Below are 20,015 nucleotides of genomic sequence, written 5' to 3' on the forward strand. Positions count from 1 at the left end.
AGTTCAAGTGGTGAATAAACAGATTCCTGTCCATTTCCCCAAGATGATAGTGGGGGACAATGAACACACAAAAAGCTACAAACAGGCAAGGGCTTGATTTCCACTACAGCTTGTCAGTCCAAGGACTCTAAAACATGCAGAGAACCACAGAATCCTCTATTCCCACACCTGAGGGCTCTTGGTGAAAGCATTTAGGAAGCACCCAATCACAGCCCACAGCCTCTATGTTTCTGGGTGGTGCCATGAGGATGCCAAAAGCCTGCCCTAGGTTTTACGGAGGTGTCACTCGGCCTAGAGAGTAGTTCAGGGGGGTGTAGGGAGAGGGTAAATTCTCAGCAACTGTATCTCTGTCAGCTTCAGTGAGAGGCATGTAGGGGACTCAAACCAACAGCCCAACCTACCACCACCAGTCTTCCTGTATGCCTGCGAGGGTTTGGTGTTTTACTTGCATTTATGCTCACAACTACTCTGGGAGTTTCATTACCCTGACTCCATAAGAGAGAAGGCTGAGGCTCAGAGGGCAAAGAAATGTGTCCAGGAAGACAGGGCTGGAACTGGGGCACAAACATAGCCACAAGAGGCCCTGAAGCACATGTCTAGAAAACACATCTCACCCCCATGAACTGCTCTCTAGCACAGTGGCAGGGTCTGTGTGTATGGGCAGAGCTTTTCCAGCAATGAGTACTGTGAATATTCTTGAGTGGGTTTTCAGGCACAGTGTAGACATTCTTCACCTCTGGATAAGGAAGCTGTCTCCCTTTCATGTAAGATCTCCATTTCCACAGGACCAGGGAGCTCTCACAACCACACAAGCCCCCACATTAGACCTGTGCATGTACACAGACGTGCCAGCTCATGGTGTTTTGTGCTTCCCCTTTTCAGTTTTTATACTTTTTCAAGATGTATTAATACATATATGTATGTGTAATGTGTCAGTGCCCATTGGACAGAGGGAGATGTCCGATAACCTGCAGTCACAGGTGTCTGAGAGCTGCCTGGTTGTGGGTGCTGGGGTCTGAACTCTGATCCTCTGATAAAGCGGTAAGAGCAGTGTTGGCACTGAACTGTCTATTCAGCCCCATAAATAATGTATCTCCCTCAGCTGTGCCAGGCTAGCACTGAGCTAAATCTCCAGTCTCTCTTTTCCTTTTTAAAATTAGTGTCAGGCTGGGATGTAGCTCAGGGATAACATGCTGGACTAGTGCAAAAGAAGCCGAGTCCCCTTTTCTATACTCCAAACCAAACCAAACCAAACCAAACCAAACCAAACCAAAAGACTGTCCTTAGTCTCTAACCTTTAAGTCTGATGACTTAGCAGAGCCAACAGCCCTGGCTTACTCCCTCTGTTTCCTCTTTGCACTCAGTGGAGCCCACAAACTGAGCTGGGCAAGTGAAGCCTTAGAAAGGCTGGCACTCCTTCCTACCAGGTCTGTGGCTACAGGGCCCTGGGGGAAAGGGAAGGGTGAGGAGCTTCAGGCTGGGGAACACAGAGTTGTGCGACTCCATGACGGGAGCTGGAGGGCAAATGCATCAACCACTTCAAAGAAAAAGTTAAAGGCAGGTTTTTATGAAATTTTCTTTAATTCCATCTTTTTGAAATTCATTTTTATTTTCATGATACAAAAGCATTCCATGTCCAGAAGTGTTGGCCGTGGAGTGTTCCGCAGGAGTGCATGGTGCTCTGCCACTGTGGAACTTGTCCGATGAGGGCTGGATGCATGCTGCAGTTCTGCCACTGTCTCTCACACGCGTGCACGTGCGCACGTGCATTCACACACACACACACACACACACACACACACACACACACACACACACACGTAACCAGATACACAAAAATGCACAGTAAAGACAAGCAGGTGAAGCCACTTCACCATGAATCTGGCACTGTGCACAGGAACAGAAAAGCCAGCTTCTCACTCACACACCACACACACCACCCATGAGAGACTTGCATCAGAGGGAAAGTAACCTGAAACGACGCTCTCAAAGCCCAGGTATCTGCTGGGATGACCCTGGGTCAGCACGGGAAGATGGCATGGGAAAGACAAGCCTGTGTGCTGTTCCTAATCAGTGATGGTGGGAAGTAGGGCACAACCACTAACTCGTCAGGAGTCAGTGACCATGACCTGTGACGGCACCACAGGCTGAACGGAGAGTTAGGCACATCTCCGTACGAGTATGATCATAACACCCTGGAGGCTGGCTCTCCTGGCATGGTTCACAGCTGATTTCCTTCCCGGGCAGGCTTGCCAACACTCATGGGGCCAGACAGGTTTCCCAGGAGCAGGAAGTAATTAGTTAATAACACACACACCTGCAACAGTCCTCAATCATGACGTGTGCCAATGGTCAGTTTAGATGGAATGGGAAGATAGAGATAGCCAAAAAAGGAAATAAACTTGGTTCTAAGCCCTCCCACGCCTCATCTGATTAAGTGAATACAGTATGGCTTCCAAATAGCTCTCTCTCAGCAGCAGCACGCTCAGTGTGCTCCACCCTGGTCTCCATTACCACGTGTCAGGGACTTCGAAGAGCATGGCAGGGCTATCTGCAACAGTTCCTGGGGGGAAGAGAAGCAGATTAAGGACATGGGCAATCACTAGGGGAACACTGTTGGCTGGCACTGAGAGCACCCTGTGTACAGCTCCAGACAAGCAGGCAAGGACTGGTGCACAGGAAGGTACTAGACTCAGGGACAGACCCGCACATGAAGGTGGCGGACCTCCTGGCCTGCTTAGGCTGCCTCTGTTTGCTCATAGGCGGGAGCTTTATCACCTCTCACTGTGTAAGCAGCAGTCTCTGCTGCAAACCAAGCTGGGCATTTAGTTTACATTCTTCATAAAAGTCCACCAGGTAGCCATTGATGTCCCCAGGATAGTGGTGAAAGAACAGACATAGAAAGGTGACCAACCACCTGAGGTGAGTTTAAAGCAAGCACTAAGCTCCTCACTAAAGCTGCAACAACCTGAGTTCCCATGATGAGAAGCGCAGCTGGTACCCGCAGGAGAAATGCCAGACAGCAGGCCAGTGAGGACCATGGGTCCCAGGACAGCAAGAACAGTTGTGGTTTTTGCAGAGGCAGTGGTGCAGGCTGAGTCCTCCTCTGGGCCAGTTACAGACAGGTTTCCTGTAGGTCAGAAACTCTTCCACTTCAGCCAGTGTGATAGTTGTCAGGGGTGGCAGAGCCAACACAGCGGATGGGTATGTGAGCCACAGAGTCTAGTGTGGCTCCTGTGGACTACGTTGAGGAAGAAAGTGTCCTTAACGGAAAGCATCCAAGCCTGTCACAGGCAAAGCCAAGACTCTGGGCGTGGACTGCTCGAGTGAACTCCACAAACCTGTCTCCTCCATGCCTTACTGTGGTTACAGAACCCGACAGATAACAAAAGAAGTTCTGAGGGCAGACACATCCTGATGCCCTGTGCACAACTGGAACCCAGCAAACAGCTGTTTAGTGCTCTTGTCACACAGGAAGGCATCTGGTCGCTAACTGCTAGTGTTTCTACGGCGGCACTGACACCATTCTGGGTGGCCTCTGTGCAGTATCACACCCAGTGGTTCTGCTTCTGCTACAGACTCTTTGAAAAGCTCTCGGGGAGACCCTGGGCCACATGGTCCCCAGCATTCCCTACAGCCCCACCACTGGCAGAAGCTCCACTCTTGGCATTTTCAGAGCCTCTGAGGCTTCAACATACGCGTGAGCTTGCACTCGTTCATGACAGGTCTCACTCAGAGAAGTGAGCAACAAGACTGGTTGACTCAACGGGTTCAGCCCCTGACTACCTTGGCCTAGCTTGCACACACACAGGACTGAGTACTTAAACCAGAGGGTGGAGGGTCCAGCAAGTTCCACCTTGCAGTCAGAGGCTGTACTCAGGAGGCGTCAGAAAAAAGCCTACTTCCCCACGTCCTCCAACTCAACATCAAGGTGTCTGTCCCGCAGCGTCTTCTACAGTACTGAGGAAGAAGTACAAAATCTACTTTTGTTCTGGTTCACATTGTTCAGCACTGAAACACTGCTTCAATGGGAGGAAAGAAAAACCTATTTTATTAGAATATCCTAAGTTTAAAACCCTAAATAACCATTACAAAGTTTTCGCTTAAATGAAAACTACAAAAGAAATCAATCTATTAATGTATTCTATAATTATGTGTTTTACTTATTTGGAAATTGGCCTCAGTCTGTAGCCCAGAGTGGCCCCAGACTCCCTGCATAGGCCAGACCGGCCTTAAAGTAATGGGGATCCCTCAGCCTTAGTCTTCCAAATGTTGTGATTCCAAGTACACACTGCCCAGCCTGGCCTTTTAAGGCAACTATTCTAGAGAGCAGAGTGATGAGGGTGGAGGAGGGATGAGGGACGGCGAGCCGGAGGGTGACGAGGGTGGAGGAGGGATGAAGGATGGCGAGCAGGAGGGTGAGGAGGGTGGAGGAGGGATGAGGGACGGCGAGCCGGAGGGTGACGAGGGTGGAGGAGGGATGAGGGACGGCGAGCCGGAGGGTGACGAGGGTGGAGGAGGGATGAGGGACGGCGAGCCGGAGGGTGACGAGGGTGGAGGAGGGATGAGGGACGGGGAGCAGGACTTCAGTCTCTGCTAAAATGAAGCTGCACCACATGCAGACAAGGGTCAGGCAGACATTTGACTCTGTGTGACTTTTGCTAACTTTGATGAAATTCAGCAAACTACAGATCAGGATACACATAGGGTGGAAAGCACAGTCAAGCCTGCTGCCCAGCACTGCTCTGATCCCACTCTTGATTGTCAAACAGGGCCACGGTCCCCAAGTAACACAAAGAAAAACAACTGTTTCTAGGCCAGTATCTCCTCATCCTGAACACATAAACAGGCCCTGGGTGAGAGTAGCAGCCAGCTTCCTTACAGGGCAGACTTAAGGAGTCTGGGACCTTGGGCAAACTCTTAGATGCTCCATGTTCCTAGCCATGAAGCAGACAGTGAAGGCTTTAAGCACAGAACTGCCCAACAGTTAGGCCTGTCCCACATGTACAAAGCACACGGGGAGCAGAGCTACAGGTGCTGTAGTGTCACTTGCTTCCTCGCCCCGCACAGCAGGGATGAGAAGACACCCAGGCCCTTGCTCTAGAGTGTGTGCACTGGCTGCTTGAGGCTGTGTGAGGTGGAGAAGGCACAGCTGGCTCAGGCAGGCCTTGGTCCCCCAGTTCCACGTTTCACACTTTCCTAACTTCTCAGAGTTTGGAGTCTGGATCACTCCAAGGGTGATGTTTTCCCCTTTCAAGGCTTTTGTGAAAACTTAAAACTCAAGTGTAAGAAGGCTCCCACGCTGGGCAGTGGTGGCGCACGCCTTTAATCCCAGCACTCGGGAGGCAGAGGCAGGCGGATCTCTGTGAGTTCGAGGCCAGGCAGCCTGGTCTACAGAGCTAGTTCCAGGAACAGGCTCCAAAGCTACAGAGAAACCCTGTCTTGAAAAACCAAAAATAAACAAAACAACAAAACAAAACAAAAAAACCTCCCACTAGAGAGTCAGGCAAACACTAGGCTCTGAACACTTGCTAAGTTCCCATTTCAGTGGCTCCTTATAGAATTCTGTTTGTGAAGAAAGTCAGGAGGCCAGATTGTCCCTGGGAAGTGTCAGGTTTGTTCCTGACACTCAACACAAGGGGTTGCTGCTGTGTAAATCTAAACGTACATCCTAAGCACTGGGGCTACCAGAGATATACATGCAGCACCTTGAATAATACGGTAGAGATGGGAATCATGAAAGCAGCCTGGCCACCTCTCATGAGAGACCTCATCAGGCTTTGTGTGCAGCTCCAGGGCTTGTTACAACCTCTTAAATTAAAATACATCATTGCTTGTCTCTTAACGGCTCATGTCTGAAAACTCAGCCCCAGCGTGTGGTACTACTTCTGAAGGCTGTGGAGCCTTTAAGAGGTGGGGTCTGGCTGGGGGAATCCCTCCTCTTCCTGTATGCCACCACCGAAACAAGCACAGCCTGCTGTGCAACCACCTCCTGCTCTACCCACACACAGAAGCATCACTGCCATCGCGCTGAACAGAAACCCCTCAGAAGCCATGAGCCTGAACAAGCCCTTCCTCCCTTAAGTTGTGCCCAGTAATCCAGCAGAGCAATTAGAACTGCTTTTCATGCTCCAGGAGACGGCACACCACATGGGGTCTGCCTTCAATGCCTGCTATCATTTTGCTCCCAAAATAAGAGCCTCCTGAAGCCTGAAGCAGCTCCTGGTCAGACTCAGCCAGACCAATACTGACCTTTCTTTAATCTCTTTAGCTTCTTGGCCTTTTTCCTTCCCTCTGGGAGGGGGTCTGCACAGGAATCCATCTGTTCAAGTTCAGAGTCAGTTATCTCCTCCAATTCTCTGTCCTCCGAGCCAGCTTCCTGTGGGTCAGGACTCAGAGTTCTCTTTCCAATCATGCCAGTTGCTGCGAAGCTGCAATGTACCAGGTGAACAACGTGAGTGGCGCTAGGAGCAGGAAGAAGGGCCGACAGCATGTCTCGATGATAAATGTCTACACGGTGCTGTGCACACAGGGCAAAGCTGGACTGTGTTAGCATTAGCAACCCTTTATAGAAAAACCCTGGCTGCATCGCGATAAAGCTACAGCACCAGAGGAAAAAGGAGCAGAGCTTCTACAAAGCTCCTTCAGAACCTGCTGATGAAGCAAAGGAGAACGAAACAGCTGCTGCTCTTGCATGGTTTGAAACCTGGATAGCTGCAGAACACATCCCGCCTTCATGTAATTCTCTGCTCTTCTAAAATAGGCTTACACTGAAACTTGTGTTTGTTTTTAAATATAGTGATGTTTTATTTATGTTTTAATAAATAAAACTTACCTAAAGATCAAAAGGGCAAAGCTAAAGTCACTAGAGGTCAGGCAGTGGTGGCACACCTTTAATGCCAGGATTTGGGAGACAGAGGCAGACGGATCTCTGTGAGTTCAAGGCCACCCTGGTCTGTACAGTACAAGATCAATGCAGAAACAAATCCAGGTGGTGGGCGGCTCACATCTTTAATCCCAGTACTAGGGAGTCACATGCCTTTAATCCCAGCAGTAGAGGAATATAAAATGGGAGGAGAGAGGCTTAGTCTGAAGTTGCCCAGTCTTGGTAGAGGTAAGACTTCTCTAATGGTTTGGCTGCTTTGCTTTTCTGGTTTTTGGGCTAAACCCCAATATTTTTTGTGCTACATCTAAGACTTCATAGGATTTGACATATTGAATCAAACTAGATTATAGGTCTGATTTTTCCTTTAAAAAATATATTCCCTGATATGGACTTAATGAAAGCTAGACCATATGACCAACAAGTCTTGTCTTCTTGAAATGTATCTTATAAATAGATTTTTTTAAATGATGAAAAGTATTAAAAAACAAAAACAAAGGATTCCATTTAAGGGACACCTTCAAGTAGAGAGAGCTGGGTGAGAGGACTCGAGAGCTAACCTCATTCCTATTAGACTCCTAAAGGTGACACCGACAGATACTCAAGTCAATCATGTGGCAGCTAACTGCTCCTCCTCCATGTTCCTCCTATCTCCTCGGCACTTGACAGTCACTCTAGACTGTCCCCCCCCAACCCCGTGAGCAGGGCCACAGCAGCCCTCTAGACTGTTGTCCCCCCCTCCCCCGTGTGAGCAGGGTCACAGGAGCCCTCTAGACCATCCCCCCGTGTGAGGCTCATGCCAGCCCTGGCCTCATAAGGCTGATCTCTTGCTTCTCCTCTACTACATGGACAGTGCTTTTGTTTTTAATTGTAGCAGGGAGAGGGATCAGCAGGTAATGGCACCTACCACAAGGCCTAATCGCTGGAGCTCCTTCTGACAGAAAGAAAAAGCTGACAGTCCTTAACTTCATGTTGTTGATACTGCTTCTATCAGATACTAGATGTCTGTGAATATTTGGGTCTGTTTCTGAGCATTGGGCTTTATGATTTTGTTTTGTTTTATTGGAACAGGGTTTCTCTGTGTAGCTCTGGCTATCTTGGAACTAGCTCTTTAGACCACGCTGGCCTTGAACTCAGAGATCCACCTGCCTCTGCCTCCTGTGTGCTGAGATTAAAGGTGAATGACTTTAAAAGATCCAGCTAAGTTTTTGTTAAACATTATGTCCCAGAGAGCACCAGCCCTCAGAACTCAGAGCCCAGAGAGAATGTCCATGCCTTCTCCCTCTGCAGCACGGGATGGTCCTAATGATTTAGTTACTTAAGAGTTTCTAAACAGCCTAAATTTTCTGAAATTATCTAACATTTAAAACAACAAAAATACTCAAAGGTATTATATCCTTGCTTTCTGAGACAGTCTCTTAATGTGTAAGCCAAGATGGCCTTGCACTCTGCCTCCCTCTGCCTCGCCTTACTGAGTGCTAGAATCATTTATACGTACCACCATGCGAAACCTACCACAGCTTTATCTGTGTTATTTTTTGTGTGTGAACGGACACAAATTGTTTCAGCAAAGATGGACTTTCTTACATTGCTGTTAAGATGAGTAGAAAAAGACAAATGGAAGGCTTTCTTCACACTGAGAAATGTAAGGACAGAAGTACTAAAAGAAAACCTGGGGAATTTCAGCAGCCTAGGTATGGAACATGCTTTCCTTGTATGAGTTGCCACCCAGATCAGTCAAGATTGATAAGTCTGAATATAAAAATCTTATATATGGCAGTCTGTGAGCAAAGCAAAAAAGAAAAACAATAAAGCAGGATAAAATACTGATCACACACATCACAAAGGCATGTAAAGTACTCAAATGGAAGAAACTAAACATAAAAGAAGAAACACACATATGCCCATACTCCTTAAACATGTCCATAATGCAAAAGTGCAATGCTGAGATGTAGTTTCTCACTACTAGATTAGCAAAAATACCCACACACATGTGCTCTGCCCTGTGAGACCATGGGGATGGGCACGCATGTGCATGCAGATAACAGTGCAGCATCCCTGCCAGGGAGAGGGGGCACCTAACAAAACAACACATGGATACCGTTCAAGTCAAAGAGCCTGCTTCTAACAGTTCAGAAGATAAACCTCCAACAATGCAAAAATAGAAAATGCAAGACATGTATGTGTGTCATTCATCACCACGTCATTTTTATTGTTTGTTTTTTGTTTTTTCAAGACAGGGTTTCTCTGTAGCTTTGGAGCTTGCCCTGGAACTAGCTCTTGTAGACCAGGCTGGCCTCGAACTCAGAGATCCACTTGCCTCTGCCTCCCAAGTGCTGGGATTAAAGGCATGTGCCACCACTGCCTGGCCTTAAATTATTAATGTATTAAAAATACAAAACACAAAAAAATAAAATATATAGATGGCCACTATAAAAATTGAAATTATCAGTATAAATTTGTTTAAAGGAATAAACAAAGGCCAAAGGTAAAGCCTGGGTGTTAGCTGAAGTTAATTAAGCCTTGTTAGGAAGTCACAGAAATGAGGCAGCTTAGGATCTGCAGAAGAAAAGAGAGAATGGAGCAAAAAAAGAGATATTTTCCATAAAGGTGGTGAGTCAATCTACTGAGTCAGGAAGAGTTTAGTGGCTTTTCTGTTTTGTCTGGGGTTCTATTTTAATTGTTATTTACGTATACATGTTTCTGTCTGCTTGTCTGTATGTGCATATAATGCCCACTGAGGCCAGCAAATAGCATTAGAGCCCTGGAACTGGAGTTAGAGGTGTCTGTGAGCCGCCATATGGGTGCTGGGAACTGAACGTGGGTCCTCTGCACAGGCAGCAAGTACTCTGAACCACGGAGTCTCTCTCCAGACTCCCCACTTTGTTTTGTATTCTTTAGAACAAATACTAGAATAACAACCAGGAAATCATATGGGAAACACTAACCCTTAACTAACCTCCATACATTAGTCAGCTTCTCAGTGTGACAGAACCCCTGAGATGAACAAGTCTAGGACGAAAGGAGATGGTATCAGGAGTCTCAGCGCTGGCCGCCTGGCCCATGGCTTAGACTCGTGGTGGTACAGGACCAACAGCAGGAGCACTTGATGCAGTGACGCTGCTCACGTCATAGTGACTGACCCAGAAGCAGAAGGAAGGGACAGCAGCTCCTAGAATCCCTTTGAAGGGCATTTCCCCAATGACTTACACCCTCTAAACAGCCCCCACTCCTAAAGTGCCAACCTTCTCCCTACAGCATCACCAGGTGAGAGCAAACCTTCAAAACACAAGCTCTTGGAAGGCATGTAAGAACCCCATCATTTCATGACATAATCAAAATTTATTTGAAATGGACCACAACCCAAGTAGAAAAGCAAAAACAACAAACCCTCCAAAAGAAAGCATGAACAAAATCATGACTACCTTAGGGTAAACAAACATTTTCAAGGAAAAAAAAAATCTAACTATAAAAGAAAAACAAAAGCCATAAGCAGACCATCACATTACCAGTCTTTTCTGTTGTGATTTAAATACCAGGCCCAGGACACTGACAGAAAAAGCATTTGTTTATTTATGGACCTAGAGGAACCAGAGTCCACACCATTTTAGGAAACGGAGGTTCAGATGACCAGCAACACAGTGAGAGGCCAGGATTACAGCTGCTCCTGTTGGTATCTAGCCTCTTCCTTTCCCAAGTGTTAAGTACCTTTTGCCTCTCTCTAGATCGCAGGTAGATTACTCACATTGCTGGGTGCTCACACATGGGGAAGTGTGGCGACAGGTAGCCACGATGGCTGGAGCAATAAGCTAAGAGCTCACACCTTAAGATTCAAGCAAGAAGCAGAGAGCAAACTGGGAATGGTGCAATTCTTTGCTACCTCAAAGCCTCCAAAAGTGTCACACTTCCTCCAGCAAGGTCATACCTCAGACGAAATCACCAACTGAGGACCAAGCACTCAAATGGCAGAGCCTATGGGAAGCACTATCATTCAAACTATCACAATCACCAAAATTAAGAGGTATCATTAGAGAGTCAGGTGGTGGCGGCACACACTTTTAATCTCAGCACTCAGGAGATCAGGAGATAGAGGCAGACAGATCTCTAAGTTCAGGGCCACATGGTCTACAGAGTGAGTTCCAAGAGAGCCAGGGCTACACTGTTGGTGCATATTATTTTAAGGTGTGTTACTTTTGTGTTTATACTGTGGAACACTTGTTTAATGATGTAAAGATGTATAATTTTTGTTTATGCTGCATTTGTTTAACTCTGTGAAGCTGTGATTCTTTGCTTGTCTAAAACACCTCATGGTCCTAATAAAGTCAAACAGCCAATAGCAAGGCAGGAGAAAGGACAGGCAGGGCTGGCAGGCAGAGTCTCAACAGGAAGAGAAATGTGGAGAGAGGAGGAGCAACAAGAGAACTAGGGGAGGAGGACATCAGAGGCCAGCCAGCCACAGAGTAAGAGTGATGTACAGAAGTAGGAAAAGGAAAAAGCCCAGAGGCAAAAGTAGTCGGAATAATTTAAGTTAGAAAAGCTGGAAAGAAAAAAATAAATAAAAATAAAAAAAGAAAAGCTGAAAAGAAACAAGCCAAGCTAAGGTCGTAACTAAGAATAAGCCTCCTGTGTGTGATTTATGTGGTAGCTGGGTGGTGGGTCCCACAAAAGTCAAAAGAGCAAAACATCATACAACACTACAGAGAAACCCCAAAAGAGAGAGATCATTACAAAAAAGTGAATAAGCAAATCAATCCTCAAATATAAGTGTTCAGCATACATTTCTGATCCAGAATACTTCGAATCAACAGCCAACAGTTTCCAAGGGGTATGACAATAAGCCTCTAAAAGGAAATACCTGAATGGCCAATAAGCACATTAAAAAGGTAGCCAGGGCTAGAGGTGCAGCTAAACAGAGCTGACTAGATTCTTAGCACTGCAAAAACAAAAGATGGGTTTTTTAGTCATGAGAGAGAAGCAGAGTAGCTAAAACTAGCAGACAGCAGTACATGTTGGCAAGTGTATGAAGCACTGAAGTCACACATTACTGGTGGGCTGTAAAATGGCACAGCCACTTCAGAGATTGTTTTTGTTTCTCCAAAGCTTAAAGCTTAACAAACACATAAATGTCATACACCCATTCCATAATCCTCCTTCTACTCACTCACTCGAGAGGAAGGAAAACATGCTGACACATACGTATTCACAGCAAACAGCCCCCCCCCCAAATCAACACGCATAAGAACAAATCCCAGAAACAAGGTTTATCTTTATCTTTTTCTTTCTTTCTTTTTTTTTTAAAGAAAAGGCAAAGACAATACTACATAATTCCAGACCCAAAGCTAAACCAAAAAGGGTAAGGTAAACTAATCTTTTTCTATGAATCTCTCTGCCTACTTATTTTTGGGGCTGGGGAATGAACTCAGGGTCTTAGGCATGCTAGGTCAAGATTCTCTAGTCTTGGTGCCTCGGCAAAGGGAGAGGCAAATACCAGCTCTACCCTGGCCTCTCGCATTGCCGACCAGGCCCTGAACCTCCATTTCCTTACTCATAAGATTGGAATAGAATACCTCCTGTTTGTCTTAATGGTGTTGTTGGAGAGTTAGTGAAAAAGTCTAGGGTCTATATAACCTCTCAAATGTAACAAACTGGAATACTCATAAGACAATGCAAAAAAAAAAAAAAAACTAGCACCAAAGAGGTCTGCGAATTCAAGAGCAACCAAGATTATCTCAAAATGAAGATGCACCTAATAAAAAATTAAACAGTAATCAGTTTTTTACAACATTAATATAAAAGGTATTTTCCTCCTTATTCATCAAGGAGGCACCAAGAGGGCCACTGCGGGGACAGTGCAAGTCCCAGCACAGCCAGGGGCTCACCTGTTGGTGTGGGAACAGGGGCCTGGCACAATGGGCTGCTTCCTGTCCACCTCCTTCCAGCTGTCTTCTGTCCACTTCCTCTTGACCTGCTTGTCTTCCCGCTTCTTCCCCACATACTCAGCATAGGTCTGGATCCGGTAACTTTCAGCGTATTTGCTGGTATTAACAGCTACAAAGAAGAGAAAGAAATCCTTAGATCAGATAAAGACAGTACTTAGGAGAGGTGGCCTATGCTGACTAAGAAGTCCCAGCCCAGAAGCTGCTGGGTCTCCTCACATGGTGACAAGTCTCCCTCAGTGTGAGGGGCTTTGGAAACAGGAAAGTTCTGCAAAGGCATGACCAGAACACTGACTTCCCAGGTGTGTTTACAGCTAGCAAGATAGATTGAAAACTTCGTTTTCAGAGCAAGAAAGAGTAAACGAGCAGTCATTAGGCAATACCCGCAAATTCTCACTATTACAAATAAAGTAGTGACAAAGGCCGCAGCACACTGGTGTGGCCACTATGTCAATGCTTCAGAGATACTGTTTGAGTTCCATAGTTCATGCCTTGAACAATGAGAAGCAAGGGCTGGGAAGACAGCTCGTTTAGTAAAGTGATTGCTTTATAAGCATGAGAACTTAAGTTCAGATACCCAGATCTGATACTTAAAAAAAAAAAAAAGTCTGACATGATGTGCAAATGGGCAGATAGACCCCAGAGGGCCAGCCGGCCTGGTCTCCTACAGGTCTCTCTACAGAGACAACACCAGGTTCTCCAAATGCCAGGGCTCTCTGTGCTGCCCTGCACTTAAATTCTACAACCTCTGACATTTGCCTAGTTACCCCCCCCACACACACTTATTTTTTGGTTTTTGGTGACAGAATATCTCTGTGTAGTCCTGGCTGTCCTGGAACTCACTCTGTAGATCAGGTTGGCCAGAACTCGCAGAGATCTGTCTGCCTCTGCCTCCCAAGTGCTGGGATTAAAGGTGTGCCCTTTTTGGGCGAACCCATTTCTCAGGAATTCATGTTACCTCACTCATCTTTCACTTTTAAAGACCCCCCCCCCCACACACACACACAGTTCCCTACATATCACCCTGCTGGTGCAAATGGGTGGGTCAGGGATTTTGTTTGTTTCTGGGTTTGCAGTACAGAGCACAGAACCCAGGGCCTGGCTCACACACAGCAAGTGCTCTTCCCCAGAGCGCTGCTCTGGTTACCTGTGTTCCAAACCCATGTGCTCCTTCTTTGAGGAAGAGGATGGAACAATTGGCAGTGAGATAATGAGGAGATGGGAGGCCTGTCCTGGGTGAATGGCTCCATCACAATGAGTGGTGGCTCACCTGCTTTTCTTGCTCACTATTAGCACCTCTAATACCTGTAGGCCATGCATCTAGGAGCACATTCTCTTTGGAGGGATGCCTTGCTCAACCTAGATATAGGAGGAAGGGCCTTGGTCCTGCCTCAAAGTGAAGTGTGAGACTTTGCTGACTCCCCATGGGAAGCCTTACCCTTTCTGAGGAGTAAATGGGGAGGTGGGGTAGGGGAAGGTGGAGGAAGCAGGAGGAAGGAGGGAAGGGAGTGGGAATGAAGAAATAAGAAAAGATTGTATTTAAAAATTCTTAATAAGAAGAGGGGGGAGGAGGAGGAGGAGGAGGAGGAGGAGGAGGAGGAGGAGGAGGAGGAGGAGGAGGAGGAGGAGGGAGGAGCCTGGCCATGCTGTTGGGGTAGTCTTGGTACCTAAGGAGCTGCACCAGCACATGGCAGTCATGGTTTGTTCAGCTGTACCTGGCAGAGTTCATAGTAGATGCATGAATGGATGCATGAAGGCAGAAGGCAGATGGGGCAGATGAACATATAGTCCCAGGGTATGCAAGAACTGGGCAATGGACCAGGCTTGGTGGCACAAACATGTAACCCCACGTTCAGGAGGCCAAGACAGAGGAGTGGCAGCCTAAGGCCAGCTATGCTACACGGTGAGTTCAGGACAATCTGGTCGACAGGACAAGATCCTGCCTGGGAAAAAAGAAGTAAAAGAGACTCTGGCATACCAGGAACCTTAACCTCAAGAAAGGAAAAGGAAGTGCAAGCGGCAGATGCTACACACGGCCAAGGGTCGATATTTTGAAATCTTAAAATGATCAGATTTGACCAAATTCCTCAGTACAATTGTTTGTTTCAAGTCATACTTGAAATATCTGGACATCCAAATATTAAGATAAGAAAGAGGGATGAGGAGGCACTTCTGTCAGTGTGGTGAATGGAAAGAAAATGGCCTCCAAAAGGAGTGGCACTATTAGGAGGTGCAGGCTTCCTAGAGGACATGTGTCACTGTAGGAGGGGTCTTTGGGGTCTCGTGTGACAGTCAGTAGACTTCCTGCTGCCTTCTGGTCAAGAGGTGGCCAGCACCACATCTGCCTGCACACCACCATGCTCCTTGTCATGATGATAATGGACTGAATCTATGAAATTATAAGCTCTTACCTCAATAATTTTTCTTTTGTAAGAGTTGCCATGGTCATGGCCAACTTAGGCAAATCACTGAGTTTCAGGTTCACAAGGGGATCCTGTCTCAAAAGCACAAAGGTGGAAGAAACATCTCTGTTGACACCCAGCTTCCACATATGTGAGTACTCATGTGCACATGGACACATACTAACAAGTACTTCATTCACACCCTATGGCCACCACCCACAAAGATTTAATATACTTTAAAAAAATATCAACTTCTTTAAGACATACAGAAGTTTACTTAAAGGCTTATTGTACTTTTCTATAGTAAAAGAGGAAAAAACACCTCAAAGTATCAGGAAATTTTCATATTATGCAACATCTCCTCCCCAAGAAGTGGCAGGGATTGTGAACAATCCATGAGCTCATAACCACAACTCTATGTCACAGCAGTGCAGTCTGCAGAGCTGTGTGGCGTGATGACCAGCATGTCTCCCTGAAATTCCTCTTTGGTTGGAAAGTCTACACTACAGCAACCAAAATAATCCTTTCTGAGTGGGATGTGCATTCCCAAGGATATACTCAGGTCAGTATCCCCACGGCAGCTGAGGCCGCGGCAGGGCTCGAGGGCAGCGAGAGGATGTGCCCAGTGGTACTCCCTCTGCTCCCAGTCCCCTGCCACACTCCACAGAGCAATGCGTCCAACAGCTCCCTGAGCACAGCGGACTCAGGGTCACTTGAAAGGGAAGAGAGATAACAGGCCTCTCACCACAGGTCTTACATGGCAATGATACCAGCACCCCTTCAAGTCCCCACAGTTCTGCAGCTCTGGCCTTTAACCTAGAAGCCAACGTCTGGCTCAGAGCCACGCTTCTGATGGGTGAGTCAGCAAAATAAATCAGCTGTCCACCCAGTCCTTCAGCGTCCACTTGCCTGTTAGAAACAGCATGCAGCAGGCTACCTGGTGACACAAGCCTTCTCCAGGCTAGCCAGGGAAAGGGCTTAGAGCCCTCTTTTGCTCCAGCCACTTTTTCAAAGCTGACCAAAGCCAAACACACCAGGAGTCTACACTGTTTCCCTATGGACAGTGAGGTGATTCTCACATAATAATCTCATGTCTCCTGCCCAGTCTGTCGCCTCTTCACAACATTTAATCTCCACAATTCCCAGAGGAACGAATTCTCCAATGACCACAGATAAAGCTCTCCCACTGCCTAAGGCCTTGCAGAAATCAGCAGAGCTAGTCTGAAACCAATACATAAGAAATATATAGACATATTTAAAAGTGGCACTCTGTCTCCTGTTTATTTACAGGAATTTAGTTTGTTGAAGTTGATAACCATCTTATAAAATCCTGCATTAGGAATTTTAATGAATTATATGAGAAGCTGAATTTTCGACCTAGGACAGAGGGGGCCTGAGGAAACAAGCTCCACCAGGAGCAGAAGCCAGGAGCAAACCCAGTCCTGGGAGCCAACCCAGTCCAGGAACACTGGTAGACCAGGAATGGGCCAATGACCTGACTCAGAGTCTGTGAGCTCCACCGGAACCGGAGTGGGACTGAACCAGTTACCTAAGACACAAAGAGAACAAGTCAGAACTGAGCCAGTAACCTGGGAGCAAACCCAGTCCTGGAACACTAGCAGACCAGAATTGAGCAAACGACCAGATCCAGAGTCAGCGATCTCTACCACAACAGGTCCAACTCCAAGCCAGGAACTTCTGCAGGAAGAGATCCAGACCAGGATTTACAGAAACAGATCAAAGCCAGCAGCCTAGGCCAAAGTAGGCCTGAGACAGCAAACTCCAATGGAGCAGACCAAAGAACAGGAACGCTGAGCTACCTCCAGAAACAGGAATAACCAACGGGGTAACTAGAACTGTGACACTGACTGTACCATGAGGAACAACCATCTGAGCTTTGGATTCACTGGCACCTGGAAGATTATTCAACAGAATCTCACACAGCCCCAACTACACCTGTTAGAGGAAAAGATGAGTAGAAAAGGGAAGATCACACAATACACCACAAAGAGCAACACAATACCAGGAAAACCTAAAGACCCTACAAAAGTAAGACCTGAACAACCAATTATGGATGAACCAGAAGAAAATGATCTAAAAATTAACCTCAAGAGAATGTTTAAAATTCTTAAAGATAAAATGAGAGATTTCCTTAAAGAAATGAAGGAAAAAAGACAAAAAATTGGAAGATATCAGCAAATCACTTAAAGAAAACTAAGAAAAAGAACTCAAACATATGAAAGAAACTATTCAGGACTTGAATACTGATATAGAAACAATAAAGAAAACACAAGCCGAAGGAATTATAGAAACAGAAATCATGAGAAAAAGATCGGGAACCACAAATGCAAGCATGAACAGCAGAATACAAGAAATGGGAGAGAAATCTCAAATGCTGAAGATAAAACAGAGGAAATAGACTCATCAGTTAAAGAAAACATTAAATCTAACAAAAGCTTAACCCAAAATATACAGGAAACATGGGACACCATGAAAAGGCCAAATCTTAGAATAATAGGTAGAGAAGAAAGAGAGGAAGTTCAACTCAAAGGCACAGAAAATTTATTTACAAAATCATAGAAGAAAACTTTTCCAACCTAAAGAAAGATATGCCTATGAAGACACAAGAAGCTTAGAGAACACCAAATAGACTGGATCCAAAAAAGAAGTCCTCTCGCCACATAAATAACCACAACACTAAACATGCTGAGTAAAGAAAGAATATTAAGAGATGCAAAGGAAAAAGGCCAAGTAACATATAAAGGTAGACCTATCAGAATTACATCTGACTTCTCAGTGGAGACAATGAAAGCCAGAAGGTCATGGTCAAGCGTTATGAAGACATTAAGAGACTATGGGTGCCAGCCCAGCAAAACTGTCGATCACCGTAAGAGGATAAAACAAGATATTCCATGACAAATCTAGATTTTGCCAATACCTAGACACAAACCCAGCCCTACACAAAACACTACAAGGAAAATTCCAACCCAAGGAAGATGGCTACACCAACAAAAACACAGACAATTGATGATCTCATTACAGAAAATCCCAAAGAAGAAAAATGCACAAATTAACATCACCAACTAAATGAACAGGAGACAGCAACCACTGGTCATCAATATCCCTTACTGTAAATGGATTCAACTCACCCATAAAAAGGCACAGGCTAACAGATTGGATACGAAAACAAAATCCATCCTTATTCTGCATACAAGAAACACATCTCAACCTCAAAGACAGACATTGCATCAGAGTAAAGGGTTGGGAAAAAATATACCAATCAAATGGACCTAAGAAATAAGTGGGTGTAGCTATCCTAATATCTAACAAAATAGACTTCAAGCTAAAATCAGTCAAAAGAGACAAAGAAGGTTATTTCATAATAGTCACAGGAAAAATCCAGCAAGAGGAAATTTCAATACTGAACATCTATGCCCCAAATACAAAGGGCACCCTCATATGTCAAAGAAACACTTCTAAAGCTCAATCATATATTAAACCCCACACACTAATAGTGGGAGACTTCAACACTCCCCTCTCACTACTGGACAGGTCAGTCAGACAAAAAATGAACAGAGAAATAAGAGAACTAACAGATATTATTTGACTCAAATGGACTTAACAGACATCTATAGAATATTCCATCCAAACAGAAAAGAATATACCTTCTTCTCGACACCTCATGGAACCTTCTCAAAAATTGACCACATACTCGGTAACAAAACAAACCTCAACAAATACAAAAAAATTGAAATAACCTAATGTACCTTATCAGATCACCAAGGTCTAAAACTAGAAGTCAACAGCAATACTAATTCCAGAAAACTCACAAACACATAGAAATTAAACAATGCTCACCTGAATCATCAATGAAGAAATAAAGGGAGAAATTAAAGACTTCCTAAAATTCAATGAAAATGACCACACAACATACCCAGATTTATGAAACACAATGAAAGCAGTTTTAAGAAGCAAGTTCATAGCACTAAATGCATACAGAAAGAAGCTAGAAAAATCCCACACTAGTAAACTGACAGAACATTTGAAAACTTTAGAACAAAAAGAAGCAAACTCACCTAAGAAAACTAGATGACAGGAAATAATCAAATTGAGAGCTGAAAATCAACAAAATAGAAACAAAGAAAACAATACAAAGAATCAATGGGACAAAGAGTTGGTTCTTTGAGAAAAATCAACAAAATAGACCAAGCTTTATCCAAACTAACCAATAGGCAGAGAAAGAATATCCAAATTAACAAAATCAGAAATGAAAAGGGGGACATAACAACAGACATGGAGGAAATACAGAGGATCATCAGGTCATATTTTGAAAACCTGTAGTCCACAAAATTGGAAAACTTAAAGGAAATGGACGACTTTCTAGATAAATATCACTTACCAAAATTAAATCAAGACCAGATAAGCAAATTAAACAGACCTATAACTGCTGAAGAAATAGAAACAGTCATCAAAAGTCTCCCAACCAAAAAAAGCCCAGGAATGGATGATTTCAGCTCAGAATTTTATAAGACTTTCAAAGAGGAACTAATACCAATACTCATCAAATTATTCCACACAATAGAAACAGGGGAAACACTGCAAAACTCTTTTTATGAGGCTACAATTACCTTGATACCCAAACCACAGAAAGGCAATACTAAGTAAGAAAGAAAATTACAGACCAATCTCACTCATGAACATTGATACAAAAATACTAAATAAAATACTAGCAAATCAAATCCAAGAACACATCAGAACCATCATCCACCATGACCAAGTCAGCTTCATCCCACA

At 45.1% G+C, this 20,015-nt stretch overlaps 1 protein-coding gene across 1 annotated transcript in view; it reads right to left on the bottom strand.

Annotated features, from left to right (window-relative positions):
• Positions 1–1,567: 1,567 nt before the first annotated feature.
• Positions 1,568–20,015, bottom strand: part of Parn (poly(A)-specific ribonuclease) — a 97,411-nt gene continuing 78,963 nt past the window's right edge. The window contains exons 22-24 of the mRNA XM_075942073.1: positions 12,763–12,931; positions 6,253–6,431; positions 1,568–2,563 (exon numbers count right to left, since the gene is read on the bottom strand). Coding sequence (XP_075798188.1) covers positions 2,511–2,563; positions 6,253–6,431; positions 12,763–12,931 — 401 coding nt within the window. The 3' untranslated portion in view covers positions 1,568–2,510. The remainder of the gene's footprint in view (positions 2,564–6,252; positions 6,432–12,762; positions 12,932–20,015) is intronic.

Source organism: Microtus pennsylvanicus, chromosome 11, assembly GCF_037038515.1.
Source record: "Microtus pennsylvanicus isolate mMicPen1 chromosome 11, mMicPen1.hap1, whole genome shotgun sequence".
Classification (NCBI taxonomy): domain Eukaryota; kingdom Metazoa; phylum Chordata; class Mammalia; order Rodentia; family Cricetidae; genus Microtus; species Microtus pennsylvanicus.